The sequence below is a fragment of the Carassius auratus genome, unplaced genomic scaffold, assembly GCF_003368295.1.
Source record: "Carassius auratus strain Wakin unplaced genomic scaffold, ASM336829v1 scaf_tig00214327, whole genome shotgun sequence".
Taxonomy (NCBI): domain Eukaryota; kingdom Metazoa; phylum Chordata; class Actinopteri; order Cypriniformes; family Cyprinidae; genus Carassius; species Carassius auratus.
Genome location: NW_020527617.1, coordinates 229026 through 251587, shown reverse-complemented (window position 1 = coordinate 251587; position 22562 = coordinate 229026). Strand labels below are relative to the sequence as shown.

Sequence of the window (22562 nt, the reverse complement as noted above, 5' to 3'; positions counted from 1 at the left end):
CATTAATTTGATCCTGCTGGATTCTGTCCTAGAAAATGTCAGATTTTTAAAAATCCTGCATACTGCGCATTAGATCGTGACAGTGCATGCGTGCAGACGAGGATGAGCGAGCGGGGCTTTGGCTAGATTTATTTGGAGGTTATTGCTCATGTCTCATTCGGCACAAATGGAAATGTTTCCATATTCGCAATGTATTTGAATGTTAAACTATTATTTATAATGTAAACTAGGCTTGTACTTAACACGCATTCGCATATAGACGGAAAAGATGATCCTCTTCATATGAGCAAAAACGTCCTTGGCATAACAGCAGAGTGGACCGGTATACTACGGTCTATTTAAACTGACCAGTGTAACCTTTTAATGTTTAGTTGACATTTTATTTTGATAATGAACAGACTGCGATGTAAGTTTGAATCGCTAGAATATACGTGTGCAGCAGGCTCCGGGGCGATCGAAACAGCTGAGACATTAAAAATATATATATATTTTCCGCAAAAGTGTTTACTTTCATTTGTGCACACTCACAATAAAAACAGAAGATTTGTGCTCTTGTAAAATAAAGCAAACAAACAGAATGCGTTGTCATCCTTTTTTTTTTTTTTTTGTGAACTTATGGAGCGCCCACACTTCTGTTTTAAATCCGTTAATCTTAATCCGTTAAGGCTATCTTAATTAGCCTATTTAAGTCGGATATATTTCGCATAGCCTATTAAAAAAAAAAAAAAAAAAAAAAAAAAAAACATGAAAACAAATTGTTATTTTTATGTTGGGCCTATTACTTAGTAGGCTATAAATTTTCCTTAAAGCATCCCATTTTGTCCCAGGGCTTAGAACCTGTGCCCTAGTCAGGTCCATGCAGAAACTTGTGAACGATGCTCGGCGTCACCGTTTAGTGACAGCAGTGAATGCTCCGGGAATGTGTCGGTCACAGCGCCTATTATTCACTGTTTTGAATCCAGCAATTATTTATTTAGAAATGATAAGATCTGATTATGACAAGTGTGGTATAAAAGCTTTGTTTATTAGAGGAATAATAGGTTAACTGGAAAATGTTAGATCGCGACCATGCTTTTGGACCCCATAGTCTTCATTTACGCGGCTTTGTTCTGGTTTGCCGGTTGGTCACGAATTTCCACAAATTCAGTAGCTATATTTAGGCATCGTTTCTTTTCCTAAATCTTCATAGTCTAACCCTCTAATTTCCCAGGTTTATTTTATTATCTTTCGCTTTTAATAACTATTTTCGCATCTCTTACTGTGGTAAACATGGGAAGGGAAATTAAAGATTTCATGAATTAAGAATTCGTTCGATTTATTAATTTGTTCCCTTATTTCACTTAAATCATGGGTTATTTAGGGAACACAATTAATGAAACATGGACAATTGCCACATTAATAATTCGTAGGAATTAATTAACAAGTTGTAGGAATGAATAGACTACCTGTCCTGTCACTGTGTCCCGCAGCCCTGCAAAGCGCACGATATAAAACAGTTATCTGATGAAATGATTAGTAACTACATTTCTATTGCATTTAATGTTGAAGAACTTTTATGTTGTTTCTATTTTAATGTACTTTGAAGTTTAAATCACATTAAAAGCTTAATTTGTACATTGTGAATGAATGATGATGCTTTTATATCGTCACCGTCACTCACAGCCGCTCGCACGTGTTGAGTGCGCATGAGCCGCACGCAGCCCAACATTGAATCGGTTAACCGACCATCGATAGCCTTAATCGACTGCATCTCTTATCGACAATTAATCGATCATCGATTAATCGTTGACATCCCTATTACTGACTTTAAAAAGTTATGACCAGTAATGAAGAATCTTTTTTTTTTTTTTATCGGAAAGTAGAGCTGTAATCGGGCCTTAAAAGTTAGGCCCGACAGGACCCGAGCCCGACAGGTTTCGGCCCGAGCCCGACAAGTGCATTTTGATTGACAGCTATTTTAAAGCCTGAACCCGTTTACAGCCCGACATTATTCAAATGTGCGCACGCACACAGCTCTTTTGCCTTTTGCCAACAATGAGCAATTTATTCATGTTTTAACATAATTTACTCATAACTAACGTAGACTAGACCACTTGGAAGTTGGAATAAAGAAATAAAATAAGTTCTCTGTGACATCGTAACATCTCAGCATTCTAGACATAAGCTCATTTAACCTATAAATAGACCAACGCACCAATAAAAACGAGTCATTTAAAAAAAATTAAATTAAGATAAATTTTAAATTAAGATGGGTATTTGGCAATAACGAAATTAAGATAAAGGCTCCGCCGGATTTGCTTTATTTAATAAAAGAATAATGCCAACATTAGCGTAAACACTCTGTCAACATTATGCATTTAAGACTCAATGAATATTTAGTTATCATTTGAAAAACCTTTACTCACAGAGATTAGGCTAGGTCTACATGTTTATGTGGAGGAAAATGATTGAATCCACTGTAGATGTCTTCAGCGCGTTCCTGCGCTCACTGATGGTGCGTCATTATGCACTCATTATTCTCATTATAAGCATGGTCAAAACTTTTCCACACCTAAGAGTTTGCTTTAGTTGCTGGTGCAACCAAAACGTAATCACCAGAGGCAAGCCTCCGTTACACCTGCTCAGCATTCATTTTCGCATCTTTCTCGCGCTAATTGAAACACATCACATGACCGCTCGTTCACCTCGCAAATCGGAGCGCAAACCCGTCCCGTCGGGTTCGGGCAAAGATCTTCAGCTCTATCGGAAAGGGCTCTTTGACAGTGCTGTCACCTAGATAGTACACCTATTCACCTGACGGGAACCTCCCATGGAGTGCCGTCAAAAAGAGAAATCAGGCCCAGGAACCATACCTGGCCCGGCCAGAATGGGGCTACTAACAGCAGCCAGACTCTGTCCCGGCGCACTCTCTCCAGAACTCCCGGCAGCAGAGCAATCGGGGAAAAAATTTACAGATGAAGCCTCGGTCAACGTCTGTACCACAGCGTCCAACCCCAGTGGAGCTGGAGGAGTTAGAGGAAGCCAGAGGGGACAGTGCGATGTCTCCCAAGTCACAAACAGATCCACTTGAGTCTGGCCAACATCTCCAATTCTGCTTCATCACCTTGGTATGAAGCCGCCATTCCCCGGGCCTCGGCCCCTGCCTCAACAGGATATCTGCTCCCATATTAAGATGCCCAGAAATGTGGACTACTCTCAGCAAGAGAAGTTCGCCCTGGGACCACACAAGGAACTGGTACACTAGTTTGTATAAACGGCGTGAGCACAGAACTCCTTGGTGGTTGATGTAAGAGACCACTGCTGTGTTGTCGGTGTGCAGCAACACATGGTGACCTCTTAGGTCTGGGAGAAAGTAATGTAGTGCTCAAAGCACAGCCAGCATCCTCGGGCAGATGAAATTCCATGTTGGATGGCGGCCACTCCACAGACCGCGGGCAGGTTGGCCACTCATGACCGCACCCCAGCCTGTGAGGGATGCGTCCGTCGCTAGCATTACTCGGTGACAAGGAGCTCCCAGCACCGGGCCTTGAGACAAGAATCAAGGTTTTCTCCACACGTCTAAGGCATGTAGGCACCACCACATGACCTTTAGCATGCAAAGTGGGTTTCCCCTTTGGGAAGCAGGCCAATAGCATTCACATTGGACGCAGCTGTCATCAGACCCAGCAATCTCCAAGACCGCTTGACAGTGAGTGACCGGCCTTCTCTCACTCTCGCGACTGCAGTGAGGATGGACTCTTCCCCAGAGGGGCCTGCCCTGTGAGGTCCTGAGCCACAGATCATCTCTTGTAGCTGAAGTCTACTAAAATGACGGTCCTCAGACCCACGTCGTCTGCTAGGAAGACTAAACCAGAGCCTGCTCAGGGCAGGTCCCCATGAAGCACACTTGGCAGGCGCTCCCACACCGCCATGTGACCTCCTCAGGGAAGCAGTCTCGTGAGACTGGCCTCTGGTGCGCCTAGAGCCACTAGCTCGGTGCCCTGAAGCGGTGGACCGGCAGGGGACGACCGTACTAGCTGCTCTAGAGACCTTCGTAGAGGTAGCGAGCCTATTAGCGGTAACTGAGAGAAGCGTTCAACGGAGATCGCTGCGCCCCTGGAACACCGGCAGGGTTGGCAGAACGATCTCCTGAGGGCACTGAGGAGAGACGGGCACTGTGTAATGGGGTGTACACCGCTCTTCCCCAGAGGGAGCTGGCCTTCAAAACGTCCTAGGCCTTAGGCGTTAGAAAGTTATGACGAAGGCTATCCAGCAAAAACGACGGTCCGCAGAACTACTTTCCAATCAAAGCCTTTGGCCTGGGAGCGCCACTCTGATTCTAGCATCTGCGGAGTACAAAAGTGACACCCCCGGCACGAGGGGTGGAACACTGTTGGGACTGCTCCGCCCAGCAGGCCCTGACCGCCTCAACCTCCTCAGAGGAAGAGAGGTGAACACGTGTTCTCACACAAGAAATTACATCCCAAGAGCCCCTGTACATCTAACTTCACATAGTCAGATAAATATGTAATTTTATTCCTCAGAATTAAATGTAGTCAACAACCAGACGAGTCAACACGGTCTGGTGTAGAAAAACTCACATAAAAACGAAAAAATGTAATACAGGCTCCGCATCGGCGAAAGCAGGGCTGGCACTGCGAGAAACACCAGTGAAGGCTCCCTCCTCAAAGAGAGCCTTCTGAGAGTGAAGCCAAATGCTCGCATCGCAGCCGTCAACTCCCTCGAGAGCTGACACTGCGCGCTTCACTCTCAAGCAGACAACACACGAGCTGCGTGTGTCCCTACCCTTTTTTTTTTTTTTGCTGGCAGGGAAAAAACACAGCCTGAACGCTGCTAGCTCTCGCCCAAAAATTATCTTGATTGAAGCTTTGACAATGGAGTTGGAGGACGACACAAAATAAGACTCACAAACAGATAGAGACTGGCACACACACAGATCGCTTGCTGAAAACAGAAGGCTGGCTACCGGCTTCGCCACTCATGCTTTTATGCTTCCTGGTCTCTGACGTCACCCGCGTATGACATCTCGCCCATCCATTGGGCTGATTACACATGTTATTCCCCCAAATGTTCTCGACGGAGCTCGAGTTCCTGAAGAGAAACTCATTGATGTCTACTGTGAGTGTCAACATATTAATTATTCCAAGATGACGAATGCATTGACCTGTCTAGAGCTGTCAAATATGGCATCTACGTGCACATATCTATGAAAACCACCTACAACATAGGTCTGCAATTTTTGCTTCATAAAGAAAATCTAGCTATAAATGTTTCTACTGTAACTCAAATGGTCATCCATGAGTCATTGTGCTTTCACAGTCACACATAACACCTCACAGTGCCGCCTGTCGAGATTTATCCCACACCTCTCTGTCCTGCTCACCTCCATATATCATCTCTGTCTCTCTCTGCCGCTTTCCATTAGTCTTTCCCCTATGTGCAAGGTCGAAACAAACTAACAAAGCATCCTGCCTTGAATTTGAGTCAGACTAGTCTCAATCCTTATGCATTAACTCAAGTCAGACAACATCGGTTGTTGCAGCCTCAACTTGAGACATAAAAGCAAGTCGTAAAAGCTCAGACAATGCAGAAGTGGAAGAGGGCAAACATTAGGCACTTTACTTCATTAATTTATGAACTCCTCTACAATTATAAAGTCTAATGTTGCCTTTTATCTCCACTGCTGGCAACTGTTCACTCTCAACATGTGTGGAAGAAAGACAAGCACGATTCTTGCAATAACGAAACTCAATGGAGACATCCATTAAATAAAAGATGAGGTTTTAAATTAAAATGATGACACTTACGAAGTTCTCCCACTCTGAGAATTTCACACAGCATCTTCGTCAGTTCGATACTACTGCGCCCAAATGGACATTCATGTTTATCCTCACGACTGCTGTTCTCCAGTACAATCTGTAATATACAGACAGAATTAAATGTGTTAACTAAATCTGTACATTTAATAGAATTAAATCTATTTAAGCAAAATTATTTCAGAGAAAAAAAACTACTTAAATTGTGTGTGTAACCAAGTAACTACATTAATTTCCCTTATTTAAAAAAAATTAAAAGTGTATTTTTTTAACTGTGCCACCCAAGAAATAAACTTGGATTTTTCTACTTAACGACAGAAAAAAGTGAATAACCACACTCTAATTTTACTAATTTTATTCATTTTTTTATTCACTCCCATTCAAGTTAACAGAAGATGATCCAAAACCATTTAATTCATGGAAAATTCCCATTCATAGCTTAATTTGCTAAATTTGCAACCCCAGGTACTTGCAATCTTGTAACTCATTCTTTCATAGTTATTCAAAATAACCAGCATGTAACCAGAGCTGTGCTGAATTCTGTATCCCACAATGCAATGTGCTCAACCTGATCTTACATTTTTCATACTGTTTATGACTAAAAAATATTTTCTTAAATCTTCAGTTAACAGAATGTTAAATTTGGCTGCTCTCCTCATTTTGAGTCAGTTTTGCGTGGATTTCATTATGGCATGTTGGTCAGAGTCATCTCTGATGAGCTTGCGTCAGAGCCCTTTTCAGTTATTGTTGGTCTCAAATAAGGGTGTGTACTGCCAAAAGTCACAACATCATCAGAGTCTGAACTCCAGTATGCGGATGATGCTGCTTTGGTCAGCCACTAACTAAATGCGATTGGCATGCTGCAAAACCTCAATATCCTTGGCGCTACATATTGCCACGCAGGGCTAATTGTTAATACCAAGGAAACAGAGGTCTTGTCAAGTCTCTCTTTCAAGTCGGCTGTGCCCTCTCAGCCTTTCTTCGTTCTCGGCTACAAAATCAATGAAGCTGAACAATTTACGTAGCTGGGCAGTATTCTCACTTCTAGCTATGATCTATCTTACAAATTCAACCTCCTTTGGTCCTCCTGATGCACCGGGTGTTTCTTAAATGAAACTTGGCCTTGTCAATCAAGATCGGAGTGTACAAAGGAATCTGCCTGTCTGCTTTTTGTATGGCTGTGAAATCTGGACCCCCTATCGCCACCATATTAAAGCATATCCATATCACAGACAGACGATATCTTATATAGTTATCATTTAAGACTGATCAATAGAAATGTATCGTCCACGTCGGATTCGTTGAACTTCCGAGACAGAGCGAATAGCTTAATTTAAGCTAAATTTGTAAATCTTTTCACTCCTTCTTTCATAGTTATTTTATTTTTATATTTATTTATATTTATATATTTATATTTAATTTTTTTATGGTTCGTTTATCTATCTATCTATCTATATATCTATCTATCTATCTATCTATCTATATGTTGTCTACAGTACACAACAAATATTTTGAAGAATGTTAGTTTGGACCCCATTGACTTCAATTGATACAGACAAAAACATTCTTCAAAACATCTTTTGAGTTTGGCAGAAGAAACAAAGGGACTGTAATGACAGGTTTGGAATGACATAAGGGTGAGTAAACAGTTTTAATTTTTTAGAGGAACAATCACTTTAATTTTGATGTTTATTTACTATTCATTGCTAGAAATAACGTAATAATTTAACACCGAACAGGTTGGTAAGCTGCATTTCAGGTTAGAAGGGGTTGTTGTCCTATATATATACACAGTATATATGATAACTGAGTGTATTTTAGTGTTAATCATGGCATTGCTAAAGAGCAGCGATGACCTGAAGAGTCACTGAAGTCTACGAGTATGAACAGAGGGCTAGATAGCGTATTTTGGAGGAGACTAAGTGAAAAAGTTTTTTTTTTTTTAAGCAATAACAGCAGTGAAACCAGACTCAAAATCAGATCTATCATTAAGGTTCACTCTGCTCTAGCACTCTCACACAAACTGTAAAAAATATTCAATCTATAACATGCATTAACAAAACAGGTGAGGGGCAATTTCATTTAATGTCATCTTTAATACAGCCCATCTTAACTTCACTTTCACTTCACTTCACTTCACTTCTAATATAAAAGCAGGTGAGGTAACACTTGGTTGTTCTCTTGGAGTTGTTAATTAAGCACTTGTCGGACTATAAATAAAAGAGATTATAAATAAAATACATTTTCTCATTTCCACACCTACGTAATGTGAGCATGTCTTACCCTGATATAAGCGTCCTGATGGTGCCTGGCGAAATACAGCATGTTGTCCAGAGCCAGCATCCCAGGAGGAATCTGAGTAAAGTCCACCGCAGGATTTACGTGATTCTACACAAACACACAATAACACAAGAAGCGACTCCATCATAATCAGAGCAAAAGTCTCGTATTGCATTCTGAGTAGCTGAGTAGAATTAAGACAATTGTTAAATTGGTTCTACTGTACAAACTGCCAAAAGAGTCTGTGAATTCAGAAACAGGCCTGCATATCCCCGGTGGATGACAAAGATCCAGCAAGCTTTCTGAAAATGCTTGGACTGTGATATTGGCTCTCTCTACTCGACCGTCTGCTTCAAACTAATCTGTGATTTTCAGAAAATGTGAGATGGTTGCCTCTTAGGATGAGGGCTCTGTGGCTGTTTGAATGGATTTAGAGTTGCCAGCTACACTGTGTTGGACCCAGGTGAAAACATGGTTTATTATGAAACAAAGAAACAAAGAGAGAGAAACAGAGTCAGAGGATATGTTTGGAAGGGCATACTAACATTGTACGTTTGCAGTTTGGAATACATTTACTATGCAAATAATGCCAGTTTTTGCATGCATGAAGCAAAATGACCAGCGTGTAACCAGAGCTGTGCTGAATTCTGTATCCCACAATGCAATGTGCTCAACTTGACCTTTCAATTTTTCATACTGTGATGAATGGACCACAACTAATACCTATGTTTTTTGTGAACCTCTTCTTAAATCTTCAGGGTGCTTTCACACTTGGTTCTCTTGCCTGATCCGAGCCAGAGTTTGATTGCTCCCCCCTCCCCCTGCCCCCGCTGGACTGCGTTCATATTATTTTATATGGGTCCAATCCATGGTTAGCTTGTGTCATCAAGCCAGCAGCGGTTTACCCCGTTGCTTGGTAACGACAGCACAGGAGAAGGCGGCAAATCCATAACATTACTCCCTGCACTTTTATGTATTTACGTTTTTGAACTGTTCGTTTTTATCGTACAAAGTTTCGACTTATAACGGCACTTGCGTCTGTCTTACGAATACATATCTAATAATGTAGTAATATGCGTGCTATTAAGCAGCTAATAGGTGTTACCTATTCTAAAGTGTTACCACATTACATGGAACATTCTGTAGTACACAATATATAAGCAATAGTTCAGAGTATGCAAAACACTAATATTCCATTCTGAACACCTCCAGAGTCCACTGGTAGAGCACAGTACTTAAAAACGCGTCTGTGGTGAGGGCACTGGAGACCAATTTCACATCCATCAATGTGACAATGCCCTGAGAGAGTTGGAATGCAGCCCTCATTAGCAACACTGCTGTCTTAACACATTCTGAAAAGCTCCCTAACAGCAAATCACAGGGACAAACAAACTCCACACTTCTCCTAGAATGCCTAAAATGCTGTCTTGACCCTCAGAGCTACCTGTCATTTGACATTGGTAGCATGGGAAAACGTGTGTGTGTAATCTGAGGAGGTGTTAACACCGCAGGAGGAATTTCGAGAAGGTCTTATCTTCAGACAGCACACGGCACTGTGAAAAAGGTCATTAGTGAACCTCGGAAGCTCACAGGGGCTTTCGGAACACAAGACAACTGCAGTCTTGTCCCCTTCAGGCTACTGACTGCACTATGCTCCTGCACACAGGCCTTTCCTGCCTCTTCACACCTGCCTCGGCCTCTACTTCCTCTTTCCTGCTGCTTTCATATTCTCAAGCTCTACTAATGTAAAGCAGGCTCTGTTACAAATTCATTCATTTCTTTATTATATAAATGTATACATTAAATTAATGTTTTAATACAAATATGTATTTTTTTCAAATATATTTACATAAAATATAAAATATTTTTTATACTTTCCAGCCTGAAATTTGAAATACAGTGTGGTGCTAAAGACCACTAGTGAAAAGGTTTCTATTTAAATTTTATTTTTCTTTTTTTTATTTTCTTTCTTTTTTATTTTTTTTGTGAAAAAAATTATATTTCTTACTTATTATATTATTATTTTATTACTTATTATTATATTCAATTTATTATATTATCAGCATTACAGTTTGAGTGAAAAGTTATACAGAAAACTAGCAAAAACAATAAAAATAGTACAAATAAAGAAATCTTTTTTTTTTTTTTTTTTTTTTTTACAAAATACAAAATCAAACAGCATATATATTTAATTCATATTGCCCAATGCTTGATGACACTGCTTGAAACCTGAATGACAATTTCACATAAAAAAAAAAAAAAAAAAAAAAATGTGCAAAAATATGACAGATTGACTGGCGGCATCTCTGCCATCTGGGCATGTCTGAGGAGGTGACCTGCTCTGATGTGCAATGGAGAGTGTGTCGGATATTGTGTTAAAGTGAAATGTGTCAAACAAATTTGATCAAAGAGCTATGAATGTTCTGAACTCAGCCGAGCTTCAAGGGATTCAGACAATGCTTTGAACTACACAATGATAGTGACATCATTTAGGGACAAACTGCTTTAGCTAAATAAATAAATGCTTCATAAACATATAAAAAAAAATTGTTCCAAACAATTTACAGCTAACGAAAAGTATTACAATGTCTTCAACTTACAATGAAGCCCAGCTTTTTGTAGTCTCTGGTGTACATGGACTTGCGCTTCTCAATGCTGCCGCTGTTGTTGGACTCACACTCAACGTCAAAAGCGATCCTGCGCAGCTCGAAGATGATGTCCCTCTGAGCCTGTACAAACACAAGTATGAAGCCTTATTACACACTCAATCACAACATTCTGCCATCAAATATAATTACTTAATGGCTACTAAACAAAAGCCCATTCTCCCAAGCAACTCATTTTCTACATGGCTACATGTTCCTCATATCACACTCTCTCTGTCAAAATAATAAAATAATTAAACCAAAACAAATATTTCATGTTCATTCATTTATTTGCCAAGCAACTGTACAGAAGTGAACTTTATCACTGAACAGTTATTACAATAATAGACAGAGGTTCACCTGGTCTTGAGGATCCATCTTTGTCATCATGCGGTCCTCCAAAAGGTTAAAGGTCAAAACTTGTAGCACATATAACTGGTGGGCCATTTCATCATTTATGGGTTTGTTACTCCTGATCACATTCTGGCAAACAATCGAGAAAGACCATTTTAGACAGATGGAGAATATTGCACTGCTGTAGTGATACAGTATTAACTAAAACACCACTTTTGTTTTATATTCAGACCTGTGAAGTACTTTGATCTGCACTTTATCTGTAAAAGAAGCTATGCAAATAATAGTAATAACACTACTACTACTACTACTACTACTAACTAGTTTCCCAGGCCTTGAAGAAAATGATATTTTCTGCATCAATTACAGTAAAGCAATGACAGAGAGAGCTGTTTATGTTCAGACTCGCAACCAGTCCGTACTACTCATACTATTTTGGTAATATGCATACTGTGCACTTACACTGAGGATGATTGAGCGCAGCTGCTTCTGTGCTAGAATGTGAGCCATCTCCTACAATCAAACAAAACATTGAGTCACCTTGGTTCTCACACACTCATACACACACACACACACACGTTCAATAACCTTTTCAAAAGGTGTAGCTCTACAAACATATGAAAAATCTCAGTCAAATCACCTGATGGTTCACCTCAACCAGAGAGCACTTACTGTAAGAGGACAATCGAGGATGTTCACACTGTCCTCATCAAACTAGCATTATGAGCACAGCGAGGGGAAGAAATAAGAGAATGAGACAGAAAAAGAGAAAAGATGCAAGAGAAAGCAGAGGCATTTTGTTAATGGCAGAGAAATGAGAGGTCAGCAAAACAGACCTGGAGAAACTTTACATTGACATTTAGGATATGAGGCAGCTACACAAGCCTGCTGTGACTCTATAGTCACTCTCTCCTACTTAAAGCTGCTGTGTAAGTAATTTTTCAACCCCACACAATAAATTGTCCAACTACCTGACAGATATCCAAAAATAGGTGTCCTGAGAAACCACACTGCCCAATAACAACACTTTGGAGTATCTGTCTGACTTGCTGTCTGTTATTCATTTTGCTTGTTCAGGTTCTGCAGGCATTAGGTTTTCTGGCATATCTTTCTGTTTTCTCTTAGTCAAATAGAAAACGTATATGATCAACATGCAATCCCATTGTAATATTGGAGTGGATTCCTATTGAAGTAACTGGTTTTGCCAACAAAAACTAACACAGCAATGTAAATGTGACCGCACATTGAAGGATTGTTGTTCCACCCTATCCACTATCAAGAATAACAGGCATTTAATGAAAGGAAAAGGAAAAGTTGAAAAACGGCCACTTACAAACACATAAATAGACACTCATGCACATACAGGTAGAAAATAACAAACTCATGGCAAATTAAATCACATACTTTGATTACTTTTCACAAACAGAACTTTTTAACCTGTTTTTAGGTTCAAATTGAAATAAGCCAATAAGAAACTAATAAGAACATATTTGATGTTTTATATGCAGCAATGTGAAGTAGGAATTTAGACCAGTGAGATTTCAACTTGGGTGACAAATGACTCAAATGTTGTGTGATGCTATTGACTGTCACAGCTTGTTAGAACAAAAATTGGGATAAACATAGAAGTGATTCGCTTGACATTTTCACACGTCTTGCCTGATGAAGACACCACGTCATTATTTAGTCCAGACAACAATGAACGAAAAAAAGAAAAAAAGAAACAGAAAACGGGTTTGTGTGTGTGCTGTACCTGTCTCTTCTCCTCCGGGGCTTTGAGGAACAACGCATTAATCACTGCGATGGTGTAAGTCTGAATGTCCTGATCCGTCCTGTTCGCAGAGCATGGAATAAAATGAAAGAGGGGCTATTAAAGGTATAGTTCACCAGAAACTGTCATCGATTACATCATATTGAGAAAAATATGAACATTCTTCAAAATGTATTAAAGTGCCACTATTATGCCATTTTGAAAAGTGTTTCTTGACCTTGCATGCATGTAAACCTATTGTGGTAGACTCCCAAAATTATCTGAGGAACCTTTAAAATGGCTTAACAGGGGAACTTTAAAGTTACAAATAATAATAAGCCATACAACTTTAGAAATACATTTTTCATTTTTGGCTCAACATTTCCTTTACATAATCTCAATTTGATAACTTCAATAGCGAAGAGCAATCAATTATCCATACCCTTGCAGATGAGGGATGAGCTGGCCAATGGTGATTTCCTGAGCCACCTTCTGGTAGAGATCTTGACTGTTGAGCACCATTGATTCCAGGATGGCTAGAGACCTCTGGAGCACAGCAGTGTCCATGGCAGATTTACACACAAAACTGGCAATCTGAGGATGAAGTGACAGGTGCTTTGATTGGTTAAAAAGGATGCAAAGAAATCTGGATAATGAAAGTTTAAAAGCGTCAAAGTTGAAAGAATTAAGTTTTTAATATAACAGCCAGTTTTAATGATTTAACAGATTATATTCAGCTAGAGCCTCAACTCTTCTGTATTTTATTTTAAATGTAATTATAATGTTTATTATGTTAAACATTTTATAGTTTTTCTACTCCCTAGATTTTGGAAACAGACCCGTAAAAAATGCATACCTCATTTAAAATGAATACAAAAAAGTTTTTCTGAAATGTTTTTCTCTTTTTTTATAGACCGTAAAAAACACTTATTTTCTAAATAAATGAGTGGTGCAGGGACGACATAAATCCCGGAAACTAGCATTTGGTACTTCTGGCTCCATCGTCCCGAAGTCAGTGGGTTTATAATATGGGTTTTTGGTTAAATGTCTGAACTACATAATTGTCTGTGGTCAACACAAGCATATCTGCAGCAATCTATCTGGTACCCTAATCATTGTCTGGAAAGACTTCCACTGATAGCCACGGGGACGCACCTTCTTGATAAAGGCCAGAGAGAAGGTGTCCCAGGAGACAATACCATGGTCCATGAGCTCCACGAAGGCCGTCAGTGTGAAGGAGAGCAGCTCACCAAAGCTAAAAAAAAAAAGACAACAGCCACTAGCCACGTCTCTACAGCTCACCTGCACTGAAAGAACAGCTAAGTCTCAGCTTTACAGAGCGAGAGTGAGTGAGAGGAATCAAGTACTGGTGCAGCTGAAGAACAGGAGGACATGGAGTCAGTCCAGCTGATGCTCCTGTCCTTCAGAAGAGCAGAGAATGCAGGAGAAGCAGAATTACACTGGCAGAAATGATCAGTGCTCTCATGCAGCAGTTTGTTTGGGACAGTACAGTTAATGGTGACTGAACATACTACACAATGAACTAGTCTTCAAAAGAATATTTAGGTTAAGTAAAACTCAAAGGGATAGTGCACCCAAAAAGGAACATTGTGTGATAATGGACTCCCTCGTGTTGCTACAAATCTCTATGACACTCTTTGCTTTTGTGGAACAGTGGTAATAAATCAATTCAAGTGTGTTTTACTGTCATTCCACTATATGTAGAGACATACAAAAAAAAAAAAAAAATGAAATGCTGTGACTCACTGGTCCAAGGTGCTACAGATTTAAACACATATAAACCTACACATAGCAAACTATAAATATACTTTACCTAAAAACTTTACATACACTTTGGTTATCACTTATGGTACAGTATTGCAGGAGTGCAATTTTAGCATTACTTACTTTTAATTTATTAGTATTTATTCATATTTGATAAAATTATTTTTTTATTAATAGATAGCTTTTTATATTTTGTTTTATTTTTGATGATTTGGGCATTTTTATTAGTTTCTAGTTGTTTTAAGTATTTCTATACCGCTTTAATTTACTTTGATTTCACTTGTGTAGTTAGAGTAATTTTAGTACTTCAACTTATTTTGTTTCAGTTCATTTCCAAAGCAATGATTTCTAATATTACGTTTTTCTAATGTTTATTAGCTTTCATTTAACAAACTGATTTTATTAGTTGTAGTTTTAGTTAATAATAAGAACACCGGTGAAACAGAAAGTTCTGTAAAATATAAATTTTTTAATGTTCCACACATAAGGTCATATGAGTTTGGAACGACATGGGAGTAAGTAAATGATGACAGAATTGAATTTTCATTTTTGGATTAATTCTATAAACAGCATCTGCAGCATGCTGTGAGTGCACATAAAAATAAAATTTAAAAAAATCATCTGAATGTGCGACAGCTTTCTAGCTTCAGATTTTGGTTTTAAAATGAATAACACTACCCCCTATTGTAAAAAATACCTCAGTTCATGCTTTTTCATTATTTCTCCTCATTAAAATACAGGTGGAATGAAAAGTTACATTTATTATGTAGGGAAAAAAACAGCTTTTGAAAAAAAATTAATAAAAATACTTTAGGTCAAGAGGTCACAAAAAAAAAAAGTTACAAACCAAATACAATTTTAACTGTTACTGAACATAAAAAGGAAGAGCCCTAGAGATGAAACAGAAAAGACTCAATCAAGTTGCCTGCATCCAGCTTAGTGTTGAGTGTTTGAGGGCAGCAGGGAGTTAATACAGCGTAAGTTCGACCTCATAATAAAAAGACATTAGTTTGAACAGCAATTCATAAATGTATCATTGGGAGCAGGAAGTATTTGCAGCTGGAATTGGGCAAAACCCTACAAATATATACCATGATGACATTGAGAGATGATGACATCTCACGAAAGGATATTTAATGCAATGTAGATGAAATGTGACATGATATATGAGTTTAGCTGAGGTTGTTTATGACAACCAATCGTTTTAGAGGGATCCTGGGCAACAGGACTTTAACACAAGCAGTGTTTTGATAAACTTTCAGAGGAATGGTGGGTGTTATAATCATATGGAAATGTGAGCACATAACCTTGTCAATGAATGGAAGAAAAGAAAAAAAAATCTCAAAGGTTAGTGCAAAGCTCCCCCCTAAAGCACCAGTGCTGCCCAATACCACATGCAAAAGAAAGAAAGATGATTTGGTTACATGGAAATAACATCCAAATAAAACCATCAAATCATCAGAAAAATGGTAGTGACTGCAGCAGTTGCCGAGTGTTCCCATTGCTTTGATTGGTTTTGAGCACTGAGGCCAGAGCCCGATCATGCAGAGACTCGGCCCGGAGATTAGAGGGTAAGTGACAGGGGGGTTATCCAGCTCAAGGGGAGGGGCTTACCAAGGCTTCATTATCTTCTGCAGTTTCTGATACCGTCTGAAAAGATTTAAAAACTTTGACGTCAGGGAAACAGAAACACATAGTCAGGGTCCAAATATTCCTTTATGAACCCATTATGACAATCATATTAGGAAAATCTGTGGAAAACCCATTTAGATTTACCCTAAGCAAAATACAGTATATCTTAAACATCCAATGAGGCATGAGCTGAGAGAAAACATGGCTGAACATTAAAAAACTCTTTCTTACAGACACAAAGCATGCAAAGCAGAAAGACCACTGGGAGAAGAAGACTTCAAACACACACATTGCCTTTACACACATTTAATGCATGACATGTGATTAACTCCCTGTGGTGGTTATGAGCAAGTGTGAAGGATTACCCAAAGTATCCATTACAAATCATTGTGTATTATATTGCATTCATTTATGACTGAAATATGACTCTTGTTTCCTCTCATGGTCCTGTCACCAGGGCTATAACACACAGATATGACTCCGCTTGTTTTGTCTTTAAAGCTGAAACACATTGAGTGTCTGTGGTGTCATTTCTGACCCAGGACTTGCACTGTACCTTTACAAAAGCTACAAATATGTGCCATTAAAGTACTAATATGCACATTTTAAGTAGTAATATGTACCTTTAAGGTACTTATATGCACTCTATAGATAAAGTACTAAAGTATACCTTTTGAAAAGATACCTCTCCAGTGAAAGCTTTTGCACCTTTGTTGATGTATTTTACGCAGTTGTGCAGACTGTCTTAAACACTTTTGTAAAACATAAACAGACAAACGATCAAGATTGTTTTCCCCGTTTGAGGATGACGTCTGTCAAAACTCAACAAAACACGTAGAACTTGTACACTTGTAAGTTGTCACAACTGTTGGAAAAACAACAATCAATTCTGATCAGGGTAACTGATTGTAAAATTGCAGATGTCAAAGTACTGTTACAATAATTGAAGTATAAAAAGTAAAATAAATAAATAAATAAATAAATAAATATTGCATTATTTATTACATTTATTCATGTTGTATTCATGGTTTGGTATGTGTGTGTGTGTGTATTCACTACATTATGGGAACCAAAGTATAGTAATACCAGCAAAAATGCAGTTTGCTTCATTGCCTTAACCAAAGACTAAAATACATGTGTACACTTAGCTTCCAATAATTAACGATTAAACAGGTTAATAATTAGCTGGTATGCTGTGTGTCCGAAAACATTTGACAATTATAAAATTTCAGTAATGGTACAATCTTAATGTATCATAAGTACATTTTTATTTATATTTATCTGGCAATCATAAGTTTTTTTTTTTGTTACTTTTTGAACAGTTATCAATCTCAAACAGAGTGCAACAGTAGCACATGACCAGTAGAGGGAGCTACTACATCACTAACTATTCAACCTGAAATTTTGCACCCTGCCAAATTATGCACCTCCTAGAATTGATAGGTTTAGGAATAGGTGTGGGGTAGAGGTTAGGATTAGGATTAGGGGTGGGGTTGGGATTAGGCAATCAAGTAGCAGTTTAAACAAGGGGGTGAATAATCTGGCAGGGGTGCAGAATTCGGCACAACACCGGCAACATTCATGCCCCATGATGTAAGAGTACTTGCTCCATACCCTCAAGAGTGCCGTCATGCTCAAATCTTTTGAATAATCATCGCCTGGTCAGCGGTTAACATGAATTCACAGCAAGAATGTGAGACAGTGTGTATTTGTGTGCATGTGCGTGTCCAGTTGGATTTTTACCGGTATGAAAGGACTTCATAGAAACCCACAGATAGACTCTTTGAGGTCGGGAGCTGTTGACACAGAGCTGCTTTATATAAAACATACCCATGGAAATGATTTCCATGGTCAGCTCTCCAGTGTACCGAAATGTTGAAACACCTCGGCTGGCGGCTCAGGGCTCCGATAAGTAAAAACGCAGCTACTGATTTAGCGAAGTAAAACCAACTTCCCAACAGCAGAATAATTTCACTCAACCGGCGAAGCACCAGAGAGAAATCACTTCTCCTCATGTAAGAAAATTAATGCATTAGGCAATTCAGATATATATTCTTCCACAACTGCGTGAAGTGTGGAAAGAGTCAGCGGAGTAGTACGACCTTGACAAATGAAGAAAGGACAGGCATAATTAAGTTAGCATGTAACGGAAAACAAAGGCACGAGTCTGTGAAGTTGACCAGCTGGAGAGGAAACATTCAGTTTGATAGACAACCTTGTCTTTTCTCTTTTTTTATATACAGTGTATATACTGTATCCTCCTATCCTCCTTTGTGTTTCTTTAAAGCATTATTATTCCTTGACTCAGCCTTTAAGTGTGTTTCTCCAGTCCCAGTTTTCTCCCTCCATGTTTCTGCATTTATGTACTCTGTTTGGTTACTAAGGCAGTTTGTATCTGCTGGCAGAGCTCGGCCTCCTCATGGGACTGTCCGTATAGAAGTTGAAAAAGCGCCAGCTCAGCAGATAGTCTATGTCCGCTTTAACCTTCAACTGAGATGGTCAAGCTGCACGGTTGCTTGGCAGGGAGTGAATTGTATTCACTTCATTTATTATTAATAGACCTGTTTCTGTTATAAAATATCTGCAGTTTATTTGGATGGTGCATCTCTGATGTGATTGAGTGTTGTATTGGAAGGTGCATTGTTTGTGCTTTGATTGCGGCATTAAAAACACTACAAAGATTCCTCAATCACAACATGTACCCTAAATCACGTTGTTTTAAATCACAACACAACACTGTGGCTCCAAACACAACAAAGTGTGATCAAACCCAACTGTACATGCTGTCAGACACAACAACAATTTGCCCTCAGTGTTGTATTTAAGGACATCTAAGTGTTTAAGGATAGTTGTGTTTTGTTATGTCTGTGGGCCCACTATTGTGTTTTGATGTGATTAAAACACGTTTTGGATTTCAGGGCACAATGTTAGTTGTGTTTTGATTGAGGAAACTTGCCCTTTGTTGTGTTGGCTTTGAAGCCACAATGTTGGACTGTGATTAAGGAGAGGGATGCACCGATACCACTCTTTTCCGAATGAGTCCAATACCGATACTTTTATTTTTGGTACTCATCGATACCGATACCTGTATTTTCATAGCATGTGAATTTTTTCAGCAATATGAATCATGTTAGTTGGCTTCATTTAGCAAACAGATATTTCCTTCAGTTATTTACAAACTTAATTACACTTAATTTTACCAGTTAAAATATATTGCATATATTGCATTACTTTCACTGTTCATTTTAATGGCACATTAAAGCAGCTAAATACTGTAAATAACAAGACGCTTTCCTAAAATAATGCAGGGAACAACTCATTATACATTATATGAGTAAACACATACAATTTTGGGTGATTTCATTTGCGTCATACAAACTGTGCGCGGACCCTCATGTAGGAGTGAAAAGTTTACTTTGGCCTTTAAAGCCTGCTAAACGTGCGCAAACGTTTGTATTGCTGCAGAATGAGAAAGACACTTACATACTAGCGCATTTCAAAATGTCTGCTTATTTAACTTTTGCTTTAAATTAAGCCGTGTAAGCTTAACGTTTAAAATATATATTGTTTATAGTGATTGCCCCTTTGTTTTATAGGGGAAGTCGCGGCCTAGTGGTTAGAGAGTTTGACACCAAACCCTAAGGTTGTGGGTTCAAGTCTTGGGCTGGCAATACCATGACTGAGGTGCCCTTGAGCAAGGCACAGAACCCAAAACTGGGAATACTTCAGTGTCACATGACCCTTCAGTAATCATTCTAATATGCTGATTTGCTACTCAAGAAATATTTATTATTACCAATGTCGAAAACAGTTGTGCCACTTAATCTTAATCTTTTAAGATTAAGAAAAAAAGTGTAATTTGTTTACACAGAAATAATCTAATCCTATAAATGTTTGCTGAATAGAAGTAGAAATTCTTAAAAAAAGAAAGAAAAATCTTACTTTTGATTGGTAGATTATGTATATTGGGATTTGAAGACTCCTATTGAAAATCACTGAGAAATCTGAAAAGGCTTCATCACAGAGTACAGTGCAAGTCACTGGCTGTGCTTTTATTCGGGTATGAATTGCAAATTGCAAAAACCCTGCTACGAGGACACATAAATGAGTGAATATTAAGAGCTCTGTAATGTAAACAGATAGACAGAAGGAAAAGCAGCCAGAGGAACAAACACAGTTACTTACTCTGTGCCACTTTCCACCATCTGTGTGAGCAGCGAGATGCCGTCGAGGTTAATAAACTCCTGAGCAAAGGTGATGTCTCGTGAAGAGTTGGCCAGATCCTTCAGAGCTTCCAGCTTAATGTCCATGCTTGACGACTGGATGCGTTCGTGCAGCTGCAGGGCCATCTGGGCCTGTTACCATGGCCAGAGAAGAGGCGTGTTAATGAAAGCGTGACAGATTGTCATGTAGGATGTCAGGCCTTTTAGTCAGACAACTCAAGGAAGAAGGTGAGACTGCACTTCTATAAATTACTCTCGCTGAATCCACAATCCCCTCATTAGAGAATATAAAGCATGCAAATAAGTCAGTTAATGGTTTTTACATACTGCAATTATCCAATTATCCATCATATGTCATTTTAATGTAAATGACTAAATATAAACTATTCTCCAAGTTATACTCAAATAAAATGAAAAGTTAGTTTATTTGGCATAAATTTCTGCATTTGCAATGGAACCAAAAAGTATTTAGACACTTTAGACACACTAATGTGACACACGAAGTTGAGGCCCTGAGTACCAAAATAATTCAAGCACCGTTGTGACACAATTATATTTTTATTAATATTTTGTTATTTTAATATTTCAATATTTTAATTATATATATATATATATATATATATATATATATAATTTTTTTTTTTTTGGTTAAGTTAACTATATAGGATAATAAAAACTATACATAGTTAAGTTGTAGTCATTTTAGTACATCATTTTAGTGACAGATTGTGGAAATGAGGAACGTTGGCAACTGCCAATAAAAAAAAAAAAAACTTCTATAAAATATATATAAATATATATAACATTGTACATTTATCTGATTTAAATGACAAACGTTTAATAGAAAAAAGGGTAATTTGTTTAAAGATGAAAACTGCATTAGATGCAAAATATCAAAACAATGACAAACTAACAATGTGACGTAAAATTCCAAATACTTTTTATAACAACTGCTTTGATCAAATTAAAAAGCACCTTGATTGCACTGATGTAGAGTACGGAATACACCATTATAAATAAATGCTTTACCAGGCACTACAGAATTACTTTTCTATATAACATTTATTGAAACTATACTGAGCACTGACGACTGTTAAGTATCAGTGGTGGCTGGTGCAGAACATCACAGGAAGAGAAACATTGTTGTCATTATGCTAGAGGGGACGATTTCAAATGTTTCAAATGTCACAGACATCAGCTTTGAATATCATCATCCCCAAGCTGCAAATTCAGAAAGGTCATATGAACAACAGTTTCTGAATGAAATAATATAATGCAGCTCCAAAACGTCAATACATTTTTATAACAAAAAATGCCAATCCATGATCGGAAGAGAAAAAATTATGACAGCTGGTCAAAATTACACCTTGACAAGTCACGCAAGAATGTTTCGCAGCTGCTGACACTTTAGGAAGCTTTGGTTATGTAACCTATCACCCCTCACATCTGAAGGATTACAGGCCCCAGATGGACGGAGCAGTGCTTCAGAGGATAAAAGCGGGTCCCTCCCATTGATAAAGCCTTTGGAGATGCCAAAAATACATATATTAACTCAAATGTGCTACTCACAGCTGAAGTAGTAAGCCGCAGAATTGAGCCATTTTTGATGTTGTTGCGATTCTGTGAAAAATAAATTAAAAATAGGTAAGTTTATGCACTGGTACTTGCAACTTCTTTACGAGATTTTGCATTTAACCTTTTCGGTGATGTAGAAGTTGGTTGCGTCAGCATTCTGCAAGGCAAGGGTTTCAGGGTTTGCCAAGCTCCACCTAATAAGAGAAAATTCAGACGATCATCAGGGACTGCAGTGATGCATACAGTGAAAAACAATCAGCATCGGTGAAAGGTGATTGGGTACATTTCTTAGAATCAACAGCTTATTGGAAGATTATTATATTAGAATAAAGCTACATATTGTTAACAGTAGCAACGTTCTTTTGAAACAACATCAGTGGTAATTTCTTGAACTGTAAAATACTATTCAAACAACTTTAAAGCTCAAATAATTCAAGCTGACAAAAACAATATATTTTATAAAATGATAAACCTCATATTTCAGTCTAATAAATAACTTTTT

At 38.3% G+C, this 22562-nt stretch overlaps 1 protein-coding gene across 6 annotated transcripts in view; it reads right to left on the bottom strand.

The window, feature by feature from the left end:
* Positions 1-22562, bottom strand: part of LOC113091841 (engulfment and cell motility protein 1-like) — an 84216-nt gene that overhangs the window by 31711 nt on the left and 29943 nt on the right. For 3 of the 6 annotated variants that reach the window (XM_026257491.1, XM_026257492.1, XM_026257490.1), the window contains 13 exons: positions 22182-22254; positions 22055-22105; positions 20448-20617; positions 16245-16280; positions 14001-14100; positions 13288-13439; positions 12849-12927; positions 11768-11809; positions 11558-11608; positions 11102-11224; positions 10697-10825; positions 8100-8204; positions 5808-5916 (listed from right to left, as the gene is read on the bottom strand). In XM_026257491.1, coding sequence (XP_026113276.1) covers positions 5808-5916; positions 8100-8204; positions 10697-10825; positions 11102-11224; positions 11558-11608; positions 11768-11809; positions 12849-12927; positions 13288-13439; positions 14001-14100; positions 16245-16280; positions 20448-20617; positions 22055-22105; positions 22182-22254 — 1220 coding nt within the window. The remainder of the gene's footprint in view (positions 1-5807; positions 5917-8099; positions 8205-10696; positions 10826-11101; positions 11225-11557; positions 11609-11767; positions 11810-12848; positions 12928-13287; positions 13440-14000; positions 14101-16244; positions 16281-20447; positions 20618-22054; positions 22106-22181; positions 22255-22562) is intronic. The other 3 variants (XM_026257493.1, XM_026257494.1, XM_026257495.1) reach the window with 3 other exon arrangements.